At 32.6% G+C, this 16,949-nt stretch overlaps 1 protein-coding gene and 1 long non-coding RNA gene across 12 annotated transcripts; one reads left to right on the forward strand and one right to left on the reverse strand.

The window, feature by feature from the left end:
* Nucleotides 1-4,988: 4,988 nt before the first annotated feature.
* On the reverse strand, nt 4,989-11,106 carry LOC108826852 (uncharacterized). 11 transcript variants are annotated; one of them, XR_008939028.1, is made up of 4 exons: nt 9,638-11,106; nt 7,506-8,360; nt 6,114-6,502; nt 4,989-5,374 (listed from the first exon to the last, which is right to left on the reverse strand). It is a non-coding gene; the product is annotated as an uncharacterized LOC108826852 (long non-coding RNA). The 11 variants fall into 11 exon arrangements; XR_008939030.1 differs by lacking the exon at nt 4,989-5,374 and having other exon boundaries at nt 5,405-6,502; nt 7,506-7,561; nt 7,680-8,360; XR_008939032.1 differs by lacking the exon at nt 4,989-5,374 and having other exon boundaries at nt 5,405-6,292; nt 6,394-6,502.
* Nucleotides 11,107-11,361: 255 nt separating this feature from the next.
* LOC108823654 (tryptophan synthase beta chain 1, chloroplastic) lies at nt 11,362-16,819 on the forward strand. Its single transcript, XM_018596909.2, has 6 exons — nt 11,362-11,499; nt 14,683-15,102; nt 15,358-15,714; nt 15,791-16,233; nt 16,307-16,401; nt 16,472-16,819. Exons 2-6 carry the CDS (start codon nt 14,770-14,772, stop codon nt 16,645-16,647), a joined length of 1,404 nt encoding a protein of 467 aa, XP_018452411.1. The 5' UTR covers nt 11,362-11,499; nt 14,683-14,769; the 3' UTR covers nt 16,648-16,819.
* Nucleotides 16,820-16,949: the final 130 nt, after the last annotated feature.

Consider the following 16,949-nt stretch of genomic DNA (forward strand, 5'->3'; position numbering starts at 1 on the left):
AAGAGACTAACTTATTTCCATGAAACTAATCCTTTCATAATTGATGGTGAGGCACGCATTAAGAATGTATGTAAAAGAATCTCTCTTAAAATTATTAAATTCTGTGATATGTTAGGTTTGAAATGCAGCTGTCAATCAATTGTTACATATATCTACATTTTTGGAAATTACTAACAAAAGATATATCGGTACGAATTAGCAAATGCTGAATACCCTAAATTTGTCGAGATTTGAGCCTATCTAAATCGGATGTAACAAATAACTATTTGTATGTAGATTCATGCAAGATAGCTAAAACATTTATATGCAATATATGTTTATTTTGAAACAATAAACAAGATACATACATAAAAAAGTAGAGAATATAATATTTCATCTTGACACATCAACATTCCAACTATTTACATATTAACTTTTTAAATAATATTTAATTGTATATGTGATTTTTACAATCGTCAGTTCTCAAAAGGGTGAAGAAAGTGTCTGAATGATCGATTTTCATTTTCATATGAATAAACTTAAGTGCTGTTAAGAATTCTTCCTAACTTTGCAATCAAACATATGCAAAGTGTAGACAATCTCAAACAATGGAGACTGGATGCTCAGAGAGCTCATTAACAAAGATAGAAATAGCTTATAAGAAAGCTTTATTATGCAAACATGTAAAGAGAAACTAGAAAGTTTTTAGGTTGTCTTCAAGAACAAAATGATTTGATTAATCTCATTTATACAAGGATTTAGAAAGGCTGCGTTTAAGAGCAGCCATGATTACAACCAAAGAACATTTAATGACATATTTATATCAGTCTAGAACCCTAACACATGAACAATTGAGACTTCTTAATAGATCCTAAGTGGGCATTCAATACAAAAAAAAATACAATGGTGGACAAGTTTACAAGAAGTTTTTGGAGTACTATATAAGCTATTTTGTATTGACTATATTTCACCGATTTGATTTTCTGAACTGAATTCTAATTTAAATTATTCTAAAGAAATTGTCAGAAAATGTATTTTTCGTAAAATATTGAAACCACCGCTTCATCTCCCAACATGATGTTAAAAGAAGAGGACTTCTCAATTTTATCTTACGCGCTGTATGGTCCATAACATACCTCTCTTGATAACCATAACATGCCTATAAAAATTAGAAGCATAGTAGTTTTTCGACTATGTAGCAATATGCTATTTCCCTCTTCTTAATAACTACATTTATCTAACCCAAATCCAAAACCTTAAGATTGACCAGTCATAGCCATTCATAACATGCCTCTCTTGTACTCTTAAATGGACAATGATACTCTTTGTCGTTGAGAACTGATATACCCTGGATTTTACCTCTTTTAGACCATGGTATATAGTCTATTTAGAATCTATTATATGGATTTGGAGTATGTTCTAGGGTGTTTTCAGGTTCAGGTACGTTCTAGAGAATTTTGGTGATTTCAGAGCTTTTTGAGGTGCATAACTGCACAGATGCATCAGAAGTTTGGTTATGGATGGAGGCCTTCCTACGGTGCGATTTAGCTGATCTTTTGACACATGATATATCTTTGAGTTAGATTACCAAATCCTCCTGTTCGAGGTTAATCCAACGGTTAAATCTAAAGTTATGCTAGTTTTATTGAAGAGTGATCAGCCTACCTTGCGAGAGGAAGCTATCGAGGAGCTGAAGGAATGTCGATCGACGACAAACACTTGGTGATGGTGATGCCACAATGAGGGTCGAGTATATTTCAAGACCGACTTTAAACTCTATTTATGTGTTTTCTAAGTCATTGTTGGCGACTACGCTTTCAACGGTTTCTACGCTTTACTATTCATTGTTCTTAGCTTTAGGTTAGGAGAGAAGAGAACAACTCCTTCAGAATCCTCTTGAAACTTTTTTGGTTATATCATTGCTTTCTATTTTATATATATTCTTTCTATGATTTTCTGTGACAACTATAATATTTGAATAGATCCACATGTAAGGTTTAGGGTATTTCTAGGGTTTTGATGCTCTTCTGATTATAGATCTGCTAGGGTGATTACTGGATCTTTCATTAGAATTGTTATTAATGCTTGTGTTATAGAGTAGCTAACTAGAACCATGACCTTAGGATTGTGGACAACTACGACAGTAAGTTATTATAAATTTTGTTTTCACGTTCTGCAGATTTTAATTCAATTATTTTGATATATTAAACAACAAAAATGTAAATATTAGAGATTTAGATATACTTTTAAGTTTTATTAAATTAAATTCCAAATATTTTGATTTAAATATATATATATATATAAAGTTCATATCTGATTTTTTTGATTTTTTAATAAATACATGTCTAAAGTTTGACATACACTCCGACAGGCGACAAGGCTATTTATTTTAATTTATAAAAATCATTGTTATCTTATAAATCATTGGTAATTACTGGATTTTATTAACTGTGATCAAAATATTAGATTATTGTTTGATTATTATCGTATTGAATGTATTTATATCACAAACAAATGATTACTAATACATTCAAATATTTATTATTGTTTTTGTTTCTACTAATTTTATATTGTTTTCAAACCCTAATAATTAAAAGGACAATTCTCTCAATATCATTTTTAAGGTTTTATCACCAAAATGTCTTCAAAGAAAAAAAAATGATTAAAAGACGTTTAAGAGAATATTGTTTAAAGGAGGTAAAAAAACTCTTTTATCTAGTGGTTTTAATATATAAATCTAAATTAATATAGAAAATTTCTCTATTTTATTAAATATTAAAAGGAGTCATATTGATTTTATATATTAATATGTGTATGAAATATTTTTTTTTATTTCGTATAAAACAGCTAGTAATACAAAATTTTATTCGAAACTTTTAATTTATGTCAAATTTATGTTACTCATATACAAAATTATAATATTTTTTCAATTTAGTTATTTATATTTGGATAATAATAACGGCAAAGTAGTTTATTTTGATGAGAATAAATTATTAATCATGTTTTAGATTAACATGACAATATAGTTTTAATAATAGCGAAATATATGGCAAGTTAATAAATACGTTTTTGATTTATATGGTAATGTAGTTAATTAAAGCAAAATATATGTTAGAGGATCACATTTTGGATTTGTATGGCAAGATAATAAATATTATTTGGGTATGTATTATATTTAATTAGATAATCTTTAATTAAAAGGAGTGGCATGCCATTGTAATTTTTGTGCAACACTCTAAGGGGTAAGTACTATTTGTGCTTCAGTTTTAATATATTAGATTCTAAACAATAATCACTAAAGCATAAACCTAAATGTTAGTATTTTTTTTTTGATTGGTGGTATTTTTGAGAAGTGGTACTTAACGTGGTGGTATTTCTAACGGTTTCTCAAAATAATTCTATAGGAAATCCTAGATTATTGAAAAAGAGAGATGAAATACATCAATTAAGAAAACTGAAAACACATAATATATTCTCACCGTAAATGATGAAAGTCCACATATGCCAAAAAGACATTTGGAGAAAATTCAGTCAAAAATGCTCCAAAAGCATATACATGAATCATTTTAACTAAGCCAAAAATGCTCCAAAAGCAAAAGAGAAAAGGAAAGTGACAGAATTCAACTAGATATTGTAAATGAAATTTTGTAAATACATGCAAGCAAATTCGAAACATGAAATGAACAAGAAAAACATTAACTAAATATTTAATTTAATTTAATTGTTTTTCCACACATTTATTATTATCTTTGGTCCACAAAGATGACCAAGTTCTCATTTTTCTAGAGGTTCTTATTCATAAAACAACCACATTGAAACAAACATAAATGGATTCATTCATGAACATCCATTGTTACTGTTGATAAACCAAATTTGAAAACATCACACACACACACACACACACACACACACACACACACACACACACACACACACACACACACACACACACACACACACACACACACACACACACACACACACACACACACACACACACACACAAACTCATTCTAGGTTTTGGTCAAATAAGGAGTGTGTCCATGATAAATCTTTTCTTTGATATGGTGCATGATAAATCTTCTATAACCATAAGAATCATTGAAATACTAGGACGCATTTAGTAAGTTAGTCATAAGGGAATTAACTAATCACTATCCACTTGTATGGTGTAAATCAAAATTATAAACATCCTTATAGATACTTAGAAAGTTAGTCAAAAAGACGACTCTTCATACACTTTCATGATGCAAACTAATAGTTTTATAAATCAGTTAAAATCTATCATATCTAAATTTTTATTTTTGAGGTTTCAGAAAGATATATTTCTATTAAAATATAGGCTTTAGATTAAGAGGCATACTTATCTCCGACATTAATAAACAAATTTATTCAGTTATAGGGCTTTAAATCCTTTCATATAACCAAACAAACCGATTAACTATAATGGACACACCAATAATAGAGGGATGAGGTTTTAGGATTGAAACACTATTGTATCGACTTTCAGAAGAATAAATGAATTCACAATCTATTATTTGATCATATGGGTCTTCTAATCATTTTATAGCCAATTCAAACTCAAAAAACAATAATTGTTTTCCTCAATAAACAAAATGTTAGTGTATTTTTTGATTGGTGGTATTTTTTGAGAAATAGTAATTAACTTGTGGTATTTCTAACAATTTCTCAAAATAATTCTATAGAAAACTCTAGATTATTGAAAAGAGAGATGTGATACATCAATTAAGAAAACTGAAAACACAGAATATATTCTCGCCGTAAATGATGAAAATCCACAGATACCAAAAAGACATTTGGAGGAAATTCAGTTGATGAACGAGAAAACATGTACATATATCATTTTAACTAAGCCAAAAATGTTCTAAAAGCAAAAGAGAAAAGTAAAGTGACAGAATTCAACTAGATATTGTAAATGAAATTTTGTAAATACATGCAAGCGAATTTGAAACTTGAAACATGAAATGAACAAGAAAAACACTAACTAAATATTTAATTTAATTGTTACTCCGCACATTTATTATTATCTTGGGTCCACAGAGATGATCAAGTCCTCATTTTTCCAGAGGTTCTTATTCATAAAACAAACACATCGAAACAAACATAAATGGATTCATACATGAAAATCCATTGTTACAGTTTATAAACCAAATTCAAAAACATCACTGGATAGGATTAAAAAGATCGTCAATCCTCTCAAGGTACAGATTCATCCACCGCTTGGAGAGAATGCTCGTCCGAACACAATCCCCAAAAGGCAAACGAGAAATGATGAGGATTAGAACCTCATCAGGTAGACTCGACAATTCGATTGGTTGAGCACTCGAATCCATTGTTGTAATAGAAATTTAGAATTTTGAAACAAGAGATGTGTCTGCGATATGAGATCTCAAATGGCTTAGATGTGAATCACATAGACACACACATATATATATAACTCATTGTAGGTTTTGGTCAAATAAGGAGTGTATCCATGATAAATCTTTTCTTTGATATGGTCCATCATAAATCTTCTATAACCATAAGAGTCATTGAAATAATATGACGCATTTAGTAATTTAGTCATAAGGGAATTAGCTAATCACTATCCACTTGTATGGTGTAAATCAAAATTACAAAACTTCCTTATGATACTTAGAAAGTTAGCCAAAAAGATGACTTTTCATACATTTGTATGAGGCAAACTAATAGTTTTATAATCAGAAAAATCTATCATATATCTATTTTTTTTTATTTTTGAGGTTTCACAAAGATATTTATATTAAAATATAGGCTTTAAATTAAGAGGTATAGTTATCTCCGACATTAATAAACAAATTTATTCAGTTCTAGTGCTATAAGTCCTTTCATATAACCAAACAACCCGATTAACTATAATGGACACACCAATAATAGAGGGATGCGAGTTTAGGATTGAAACACTATTGTATTGACTTTCAGAAGAATGAATGAATTCACTAATATCACATTTTATAAAGAATAATGTGATATTTTATCTTAAATGTATTTTTATTATTGTACCTGCCTATAATTATTTTTACTAGAGCGATTAAATAACTATGTTTGGACGTTGATTCAAGTACATATGATTTGTATGTAAGCTGCAGTATTACCTGTGAAACAAGTGGTTGAAGAGGTTGGCGACCAGATTTTGCCAGTTGGGATCCACAACCGTGAATTACAGAGATCTCATTTCACAGACTCACAGACCACATAATCAACTTATAATAACCCCTCTCTCATCATACATTTTTTGTGGAATTATCTGTAGAAACTCTATATCTGGTCAATACTTTAAAAACCCCCACAAAACGATAGTTACAGGTTGAAGAATACTTTAAATACAAAAGTAATATTTCTTAGTCTAGATTGCAAGCATATCGATTCTCTAACCTGCATTATTTTCTTGATTTGTACTTCAATCCTTGACTTCCTTCGATTATTCCTCCTTTGTTTTTGGTTAAATGTACTCAATTCCTTCTTGAAGTCTTACAGTGATAATCTATCCAAAAAGCAGAGCAAGAGTAAGAGCTCATAAATAAACGATTAAAGAAACTCGAAATAGAGGAGGAATATAATGTGTTCTTCCTCTGTAAGAATCATAAAGCAAAGAAGACAAAGAAAGGAAGAAGATTATTCACCTGGGGTTAATTGAATTACATATTTTACACACAAAAAAATCTACAATATATAATTTATTATTATGCAACATATTATATTACATAAACCCAACATGGTGGTTGATCAAAAAAAAACCCCCAACATGGTGTTAAAAACATAGCATATATTATTCATGAATATTACTTTGTTTTCATTCCATTTTCTTAGCGGTAACATTTTTTGGTAAAATTCTAGCGGTAACGTGTTACTTATTTCCTGTCATACCAAAAAAGATTAGTATCAGGTTCTTAAAACTTTCTCTATAAAGGATATTAAATGAGAAATATATGTTTCTATACTTGCTATTTAAATACGAAGAAACTTATTTTATTGCAAGTTACTCTACGCAAACTATTTCTCGCAAGTTTTCAAAAAATGGTTGCCTACTATCATCAACTATAGAAATTAATTAATGAGTGTTAATTTATTTATATTTTTCGTCTCTTCGTTCTTTGATTCATATTTAACGAAGAGAGAGTATATGTTCAAACTTAAGGAAAATCTAAAATTTATGTACATATAAGTACAAGTGAAGTTATAGCCTGGACCTATATACAAAATTTAACTATGATTCCCTATTGGTCATTCAATTAAAATAAAGTTATACAAAAGTCTGAATTTATATTAAATTTGTTGATCCTCATCTCACAGTAGCCTCTCTTATCAACACTGCGTCACGCACATGGAACTCACAAGCGATTCGGGATCAGGTGACTCCGGAGGACGCAAAAATTATTGTGAGTTTGCCTCTGAGTCGAAATTTATTTGTGGATACAGATTGTTGGCATTTCACGAAAAATGGGGAATATACAATTAAAACTGGTTATCAAGTGGAGAGAGTGTACCCGGATATTGATAAGGAGATTCGTGTTTAACGGTCCAGATACAACTGCTCTGAAGGCTTTTTGTTGGAAGATTCAGTGTCCACCAAAAAATAAAGCATTTTCTTAGGCAAATAGTGACATGATGCATTTCGGTAAAAGAGAGACTGAGAACAAGAGGGTTTAAAGGGGACTTACATTGTGCAAGATGCGGAGCAGAAGTGGAATCAATAAATCATGTTTTTTTTGAATGCCCAACGCCAGTATCAAGTCACCAATTTGCTTGGATTTTATGGTATATTTGGAAAGGTCGGAACAATATGATTTTCAGCAATATCAACATAGACCCCAGAGATACTCTTCAGCTGGCAGAAACTGAATCAAGAGTTTGGCTGGAGGCCCATGCAACTATTCCACATAGGGAATCTTCTCAGGGGGAAGGAATTCTTGATACCTTGCCAGATATATAAGGTAGGTGGTGTTTCACGGATGGTTTCTGGAAAGAAAGAGATCTCTTCCCAGGACAAGGCTGGTATAGCACATTGGAAGGTTTGATGGACGCGAGGAACACGAGAGCTAGTATTTCTTCCCTTCATTCAGAGGTGGAGGCCCTTATCTGGGCGATGGAAAGTATGAGGAATCTACGACAATTTCAGGTGATATTTGCAACAGATTGTTCTGAATTGGTGAAGATGGTTTCAGAACCAAATGCATGGCCTGCGTTTGCGTCTTATCTAGCAGATATAAAAAACTTGAAGCTGAGCTTCACCCACTCGGAGATAATCCATGTTCCAATGACGCAAAATACAAGAGCGGACAGTCTTGCGCGCAGTGCGAGGGTTCAATCGCTCTTCGTTGTTCACATGGATTCAGAGTTACCTATTTGGTTTACAGAATGTTAATTGAGTATGTAGCGTCGATGACAAAAAAAAAGTTAAAGTGATTATGTTTAAAGAAACCGATTTAATGTAAGTTATGTTTTTCATACGACTAGAATTAAATATTTTTTCCAAAATTTCGCATGCGCAAGGAGCATGTTTTATTGTATAGTAATTGAAAAAAAAAATTAAAAACACAAGAAAGATATGCTGAGTCTTTATACTTAATGGTTAAAATCTAATATATGTTTTTGAAACCATGTGTTAGAGCAATATTAGTGGTTAAGTCTCTCAACCACAATCTCTCCATGTTATTATAACAATATTTTAGCATATTTAGTTTTGTAATTAAATTTTTAATGTTTTAAAAGAATTATATCAAAAATAATCTAATTAGATAATGACAAATGGATATCAAGTCCACGAAGTGAAAAGAAACATTTCTTCTCCGAAAGAGGCTCTTCTTCTTCTCTTTTCACTTTTTGTTTCTCTTTCTTCCTTTTTCATTTTTAAATATTTTTCAATACTTGAGGTACTCAGAGCATCCTCAATCCAAAGAGATTAAAATGGGGGTGCTTAAAAAATTCTATTTTTTTCGGATTAAAAATAATAATAATAATAAATGAACTAATCGTAGGACGCCACGTATCAGTGAACCCGCAAACAGTTTGAGCAACAGCAGATATGGGACGCTTAATCAAGCGCTTCTTCTTCTTCTTAATTAAAAAATCCTAACCATTCCCTAAGCTCCTTGCGTTGAGGATGTTCTCAGCGGGAACAAGAAACGTCCGCCCGCAGATGCTCTTAAAATCTAATCACATGCATCTTCTTCCTTTTTAGTCCTACCAACTTACTTTTTGTTTGGTAGAAGGCTTGTTTTTTTAAGTAGCTTTTTTTTTATATTCCTAAAGGAAAACCTTACTTTGGAAACAATTGGATGTGGACTCATCAATGATTTATAGGTTTTACAATTCTTATTTTGATAAAACTGTCATATATATATGTGACGTGAAATTGCTTGAAGCTTGAGAATTAGCAAAATATTGTAAGGAATTTTGTTTAACATGTCAAGAGCGTTGTTTACTAACATGCAAGGAGTGTTATTTAACAACATGACAAGGAGTGGTGTTCAACAACATTTCACCTAACACTCATGAAAATATTCTCTTAACACTCATGCAAATATCATTTTTTCTTTCATGCAAATATCTTCGTAATAAATCATACACCACCATATATATATATATATATATATATATATATTACTAACAAACTTACCTCCATATCCCTTCCAAAAACATCTTACAAGAATCATCACCTTCTTGTTCCTCCATATCCTTTCCAAAAGCTTCTGTCAGTGTTTCCTGTATTTCGATACGGGTTTACAGCTAACATGGTGCTTCCGAAGCCTCATCCTCGTTCTCTTACAAAAACTCTCAAAGATTAAGATCCAGTTTTTTATTCGCAGTGGTCCAAGAAATAGTCCATGTAAATACAAAATAAAAGCTCTGGGACCAAGCATTCTATCAAGGTACCTTGTCCAAGAAACATTTACATTGAGGATGTTCTTTGCGTTGAGGATGTTCTCAGCAAGAACAAGAAACGTCCGCCCGCGGATGCTCTTAAAATCTAATCACATGCATCTTCTTCCTTTTTAGTCCTACCAACTTACTTTTTGTTTGGTAGAAGGCTTGTTTTTTTTAAGTATCTTTTTTTTTTATATTCCTAAAGGAAAACCTTACTTTAGAAACAATTGGATGTGGACTCATCAATGATTTATAGGTTTTATAATTCTTATTTTGATAAAACTGTCATATATATATGTGACGTGAAATTGCTTGAAGCTTAAGAATTAGCAAAATATTGTAAGGAGTTTTGTTTAACATGTCAAGAGCGTTGTTTACTAACATGCAAGGAGTGTTATTTAACAACATGACAAGGAGTGGTGTTCAACAACATTTCACCTAACACTCATGAAAATATTCTCTTAACACTCATGCAAATATCATTTTTTCTTTCATGCAAATATCTTCGTAATAAATCATACACCACCATATATATATATTACTAACGAACTTACCTCCATATCCCTTCCAAAAACATCTTACAAGAATCATCACCTTCTTGTTCCTCCATATCCTTTCCAAAAGCTTCTGTCAGTGTTTCCTGTATTTCGATACGGGTTTACAGCTATCATGGTGCTTCCGAAGCCTCATCCTCGTTCTCTTACAAAAACTCTCAAAGATTAAGATCCAGTTTTTTATTCGCAGCGGTCCAAGAAATAGTCCATGTAAATACAAAATAAAAGCTCTGGGACCAAGCATTCTATCAAGGTACCTTGTCCAAGAAACATTTACATTGAGGATGTTCCTTGCGTTGAGGATGTTCTCAGCGAGAACAAGAAACGTCCGCCCGCGGATGCTCTTAAAATCTAATCACATGCATCTTCTTCCTTTTTAGTCCTACCAACTTACTTTTTGTTTGGTAGAAGGCTTGTTTTTTGTAAGTATCTTTTTTTTTATATTCCTAAAGGAAAACCTTACTTTAGAAACAATTGGATGTGGACTCATCAATGATTTATAGGTTTTACAATTCTTATTTTGATAAAACTGTCATATATATATGTGACGTGAAATTGCTTGAAGCTTGAGAATTAGCAAAATATTGTAAGGAGTTTTGTTTAACATGTCAAGAGCGTTGTTTACTAACATGCAAGAAGTGTTATTTAACAACATGACAAGGAGTGGTGTTCAACAACATTTCACCTAACACTCATGAAAATATTCTCTTAACACTCATGCAAATATCATTTTTTCTTTCATGCAAATATCTTCGTAATAAATCATGCACCATCATATATATATATATATATTACTAACAAACTTACCTCCATATCCCTTCCAAAAACATCTTACAAGAATCATCACCTTCTTGTTCCTCCATATCCTTTCCAAAAGCTTATGTCAGTGTTTCCTGTATTTCGATACGGGTTTACAGCTAACATGGTGCTTCCGAAGCCTCATCCTCGTTCTCTTACAAAAACTCTCAAAGATTAAGATCCAGTTTTTTATTCGCAGCGGTCCAAGAAATAGTCCATGTAAATACAAAATAAAAGCTCTGGGACCAAGCATTCTATCAAGGTACCTTGTCCAAGAAACATTTACATATTTGATTACATAAAACTCAAAATGCTTTCCCTTGTTAATTTCATTAAAGTTTCTTATGCAAATGATCTTTTTTTTACCAAAAGCTAAGTATGGACAACTCACCCATGCTTAATCCTAGGCTGCCCTTCCCCAGTTGAACCCCGCCCTTGGTTTCTTCTCAAAGCACAAAAAGTACTTTTTTCTACCTTACTAATCCCATATACCGATGTGCTATACCTATATGTAAATGTTTCTTGACCAAACATTATATCCTTGGTCATGAAACATTTGCATATATCATGGGTATAGGCAGGTCCGGCTCAAACTTTGGACAAGCCCTGTGCTAAAATGAAAAAGATACTAAATATTTTAAGCCCATTTTAACACTTGTTTAATTAAGGGCTTTTTATATAACCATCTAACGTGTATTTTAAATCCATCACGTGTTCTTCTTCTTTATGAGAAAAGACAAAACCTAATTTTGTTTCAGATTGTGTTCTTCATCCGCCATTTCTATTACTTTTTCACAGAAATCCTAAAATTTGGACCTTTTTCTTATAAGGAAAATTGATTAAAAGGATAGGACCCGGTGCAAATGCACCGTCCGCACACCCTCAGAGCCGGCACTGATGGGTATAGGGGATCTTGCATGATAAAAACATATATTTTGGTGTTGGATAAGAAACCTAGATCGGGTTCAAGTGAGGACAGGAAGCCTAGGATATGTGTGTGTGAGCTGTACATATTTAGCTATTTTGGTGCAATTTTTTTAATATGCATAAGAATTTTAATGAAATTAACAAGCGAAATAATTTTGAGCTTTATGAGAGGATGCATCTCTTACTGAAAAGCAGGTACCAGTAAGTACAAAGAGTTAACATTATAAAATCAATATGAGTTCAATAACCATCATCAGTGGAGAAAATATAGGTTTACAAAATGTTTTGTCCAATTCCATTACAATATTGGACGCATGAACTTCTAGTTTGATCTCAAGATCATTCTGTGTTGTCTTAAGAGAGATCAACAAGAAATTTAAAGATGGAGAAAACTTGCTTTGTATCCATATCATCAAATTTATTGTCAGGATAGGATGATACAGAAACATGATTTTTAAAAAAATTGAAAATGAAAAAAAAATATTTCTTGAAAATGATTTTTTTTTTAAGTTAAAATTAAAAAATTGCTATCCGTAAAATAAATGATTTTAAAAAGAAATTGAAAATGATTTTTAAAAGTAATTTCTTGCATAGCAAAAAACAATGTAAAGGGGGAAAACTAGAGATGGTGCCAAAAATAACTATGTTTAGCAAATCTAATTATTGAGAAATTGAGGAATCAAAGAAGGGCAATCAATGTCAAAGAACTAACAGTAGTGTATTGTAACAAAATAATAAAGCAATTAAATTAAATAAGTATGGAAGGAGTCTGATCTCGTGAGAGCTGATTTGAGAATTCAACTCACAATATTTGTTGCTGGAGAGTTTTGGGTGGAAGATGCGTGAATGATGTATTATATGGACGTTGAGGTTTGGACATGAGAAATTTGGACGGATTAGTTATAGACGGAAAAAATAGTACTCCCTCCGTTTCATATTATATGTCGTTCTAACCTTATGCACACAGATTAAGAAAACATTTAATTTTACATATTTCCAAAATAAAAACACTATTACCAATACAGCTAACCATGTATCAACCAATAGAAAAATAGAAAAGAGAATATTGTCAATAAATTTTGCATTAAAAACCGAAAATGACACTTATTTTAAAACAAAAAATTTCCTCTAAAACGACATATAATTTGAAACGGAGGAAGTAGACACTAGACAGACAAGTTGTGAAAAAACAAAAGTATGTTTCATATTTGATTAGATAACAATAATCTATACACATGAATAGTAACACTTTGTCACATTTTAGTGGATTAATCAAAATAAGTGATACATTGTATTCATAGTCGAGAAAACGGTAATTTCATACCCAACATATCGTTGATATGTTTAATTCATACCCTATTTATATGGCGGTGTCAAAACATATATGAATTTATATGATACTATCAAAACATACATGATTTATAATCTTTTGGCGAAATCATACACCAATCGCCATATCAGCTGCCACATAATCTATTTTTGTTCGCGTGATGTGTATAATTTTGTTCTAAAACGCTAAATAGTCATTTAATAAAAATAAATTCATAATTATTTAGTAAAATTAACAAAAATAATTAATTAATTAAATTTTAATTTTATTTAAGAGATATATTCGTAAATATTTTGATCCTATCATAAAACGTTCTTATAAAAATTATATATGTGTTGTAATGACTCAAATTTAAAGCTAGTATTGCAGTCTTCTTACGCTTTATTAATCATGGATATGTTAACATTTACATTTTAAAAAATTATATTAACACAACCGTAATTAATCAAGAGTAACACGTTTGCAACACTAGAATTGAATTTGAATAATTACAACACATATGTAACTCTTAATTAAATATACTAGTGATATTAAGATTTAATATATTTATATATTTAACCTAAAAATAAATGTAACTTATATATTTTATATTTTCTAAATGAATATATAAAAACAAATAAAAGAATTTGAATCTCATGCATTAACATCAAAACCGAAAAATCACCTATGATATTTATATTCCGTTTAAAGATAATAACATAAAATTATTAGACTACATTTTCTATATTTTTATTTTTGATATTTGAATTTACGTTTAGATATAAAAAAAAATAATGTCAAATGATCATTTGTTTATATTTTTGTAACTAAACTAGAAAGAAAAACTAAAAAATCAAATTGACTGAACACTAGATTAGACATAACTAAACACAAATCAAACCGATTCAAAACTAAACCGAACTAAAACTAAACCAAAATGAATACAAACTAATTTATTAGATTGATTTTGGTTAAAGTGTTTTAGACCCAAGTAAACCAAATCAAAACCGTGATCAAACCTAAATGTCCACACTTTATAAAATAAAAGTACGCTAATGAAACAGATGGTAGGTACTGACGGCTCATTCGAATATGTTTTGAAACCATGTGTTATAAATCTAATCACATCTTCTTCCTTCCTACCAACTTACTTTTTGTTTGGTAAAAGAAATATTATCAACATTTTTCAATGTTTTTTAATTCCTAAAGGATCTATAAAAACCCTTACTTTGGAAACAATTGGGATATTCAAGGAGGAAGGGACATATATCGACTGAGAAAGAAAGAGATTCGGTAATGGCAGCCTCAAGCACCGTCGCTTCTTTCCGAACCTCCGTTTCTTCAGCTCCTTCCCCATCCTCTTCTCTAATAACCCATTCGAGATCCCCCTCCAAAGCTCTCAAATTCACACCTCTGCCATCGTCTCGCTCAAGGCCATCCTTCTCCGTCTCCTGCACCATCGCCAAGGACCCGCCTGTCCTCATGTCCGACCCGTCTCTCTGGCAACGACCCGATTCGTTCGGTCGGTTCGGGAAGTTTGGTGGCAAGTATGTCCCCGAGACGCTAATGCACGCTCTCTCTGAGCTCGAATCTGCTTTTCATTCCCTCGCCGCCGACGATGATTTCCAGGTACCTTTCTTGATTCGAATTATAAAGTTAACATTTTTACGTTGTGGGTCGTTGGGATTATAGATAAAGTTTGGATCTTTGTCCTTCTTTTTCTATGTCTGAGTTTTGTCTTTTTGTCTGTTGATGAATCTTCGTTAAAGCCCTCTGTATTTTGACGTTGTGGGTCTTTGGGATTATAGATAAAGTTTGGATCTTTGGGCCGTTCTTGTTCTATGTCTGAGTTTTGTCTTTTTGTGTTCGATGAATCTTTGTTAGAGAGAGTTGGCTGGGATCTTGAAAGACTACGTGGGTAGAGAAAGCCCTCTGTATTTTGCGGAGAGGCTTACGGAGCATTACCGCCGCGAGAACGGAGAAGGTCCTCTTATATACTTGAAGAGAGAAGACCTGAACCACACAGGAGCGCACAAGATAAACAACGCCGTCGCTCAGGCTCTTCTCGCCAAGCGTTTGGGGAAGAAGAGGATTATCGCTGAGACGGGAGCTGGTCAGCACGGTGTGGCTACAGCTACCGTGTGTGCTCGTTTTGGTCTGGACTGCATTATCTATATGGGTGCTCAAGATATGGAGAGACAAGCGCTCAATGTGTTCAGGATGCGACTTCTTGGTGCCGAGGTAATAATGCTCAAGAAGACTCTTCCTCCGTTTCTTTAATTGTTTTATTGAAGCCTTTGTTGTGGTGGTGTTATAGGTGAGAGGAGTTCACTCTGGAACAGCAACGTTGAAGGATGCTACATCAGAAGCGATAAGAGATTGGGTGACAAACGTTGAGACTACACATTACATATTGGGATCCGTGGCGGGTCCTCATCCTTACCCTATGATGGTCAGAGACTTTCACGCGGTGATAGGTAAAGAAACGAGGAGACAAGCGATGGAGAAATGGGGAGGGAAGCCGGATGTCTTGGTTGCTTGTGTTGGTGGGGGTTCGAACGCGATGGGACTCTTCCATGAGTTTGTGGATGATACAGAGGTCAGGTTGATCGGTGTGGAAGCTGCGGGATTTGGAGTGGATAGTGGTAAACACGCTGCTACGTTGACAAAGGGAGATGTTGGTGTTCTACATGGTGCTATGAGTTACTTGCTGCAAGATGATGATGGTCAAATCATTGAACCTCACTCCATCAGTGCAGGGTAAAGATAAAACTCCTAACTCTGTATTTAATGATCCACTAGCCATCATAACTGTTTTGGAATTTTCTTACAGATTGGACTACCCTGGAGTTGGACCGGAGCACAGTTTCCTTAAAGACATGGGACGAGCTGAATACTTTAGCGTAACCGATGAAGAAGCGTTGGAAGGTAATGCATACCTTAGAACCTGTTCTGTTCTGTTCTGTAGTTTCATATCTCACCTTATGTGTGTTTGTAGCGTTCAAGAGAGTTTCGCGGTTAGAGGGAATCATCCCGGCACTGGAGACCTCTCACGCACTAGCTCACCTCGAGAAGCTGTGTCCCACGTTACCGGACGGAGCTAGAGTGGTCTTGAACTTCAGCGGAAGAGGAGATAAAGATGTTCAGACGGTGGCTAAATATCTTGAAGTTTGAAACCTTTTGTTTGTTTGTTTTAAAAAAAAAAAATTTAAGACAGTGAAATCTTTTTGTATTTGTAATCTGTTTGTACTTCTACATGGTGGGGGACGTTTCCAAAATAACTGGAAACAGAAAAGGACTAAGAAGAGAGCAAAAATTTGAATAAACTGTTCTTTATTTCCTGCCACCTCACTAAAGACCACGTTTGCATTTACCAGCTTGATATATTTTAGATATTCTTGAAAAGACATTGATCATATTGTGGATGTTCATTCGAGCAAGACTGCCAGTGCATCTGCTGCAGGTTTAACTTATTT

The sequence above is a fragment of the Raphanus sativus genome, chromosome 9 (assembly GCF_000801105.2).
Source record: "Raphanus sativus cultivar WK10039 chromosome 9, ASM80110v3, whole genome shotgun sequence".
Classification (NCBI taxonomy): Eukaryota; Viridiplantae; Streptophyta; class Magnoliopsida; order Brassicales; family Brassicaceae; genus Raphanus; species Raphanus sativus.

What these genes read in the sequence shown, in the direction of transcription:
- LOC108823654 (XM_018596909.2), top strand. Translation starts at nt 14,770, where the DNA reads ATGGCAGCCTCAAGCACCGTCGCTTCTTTCCGAACCTCCGTTTCTTCA. An exon ending in CCGCCGACGATGATTTCCAG is followed by an intron (nt 15,103 to 15,357) that starts GTACCTTTCTTG and finishes AATCTTTGTTAG; the next exon opens with AGAGAGTTGGCTGGGATCTT. An exon ending in TGCGACTTCTTGGTGCCGAG is followed by an intron (nt 15,715 to 15,790) that starts GTAATAATGCTC and finishes GTGGTGTTATAG; the next exon opens with GTGAGAGGAGTTCACTCTGG.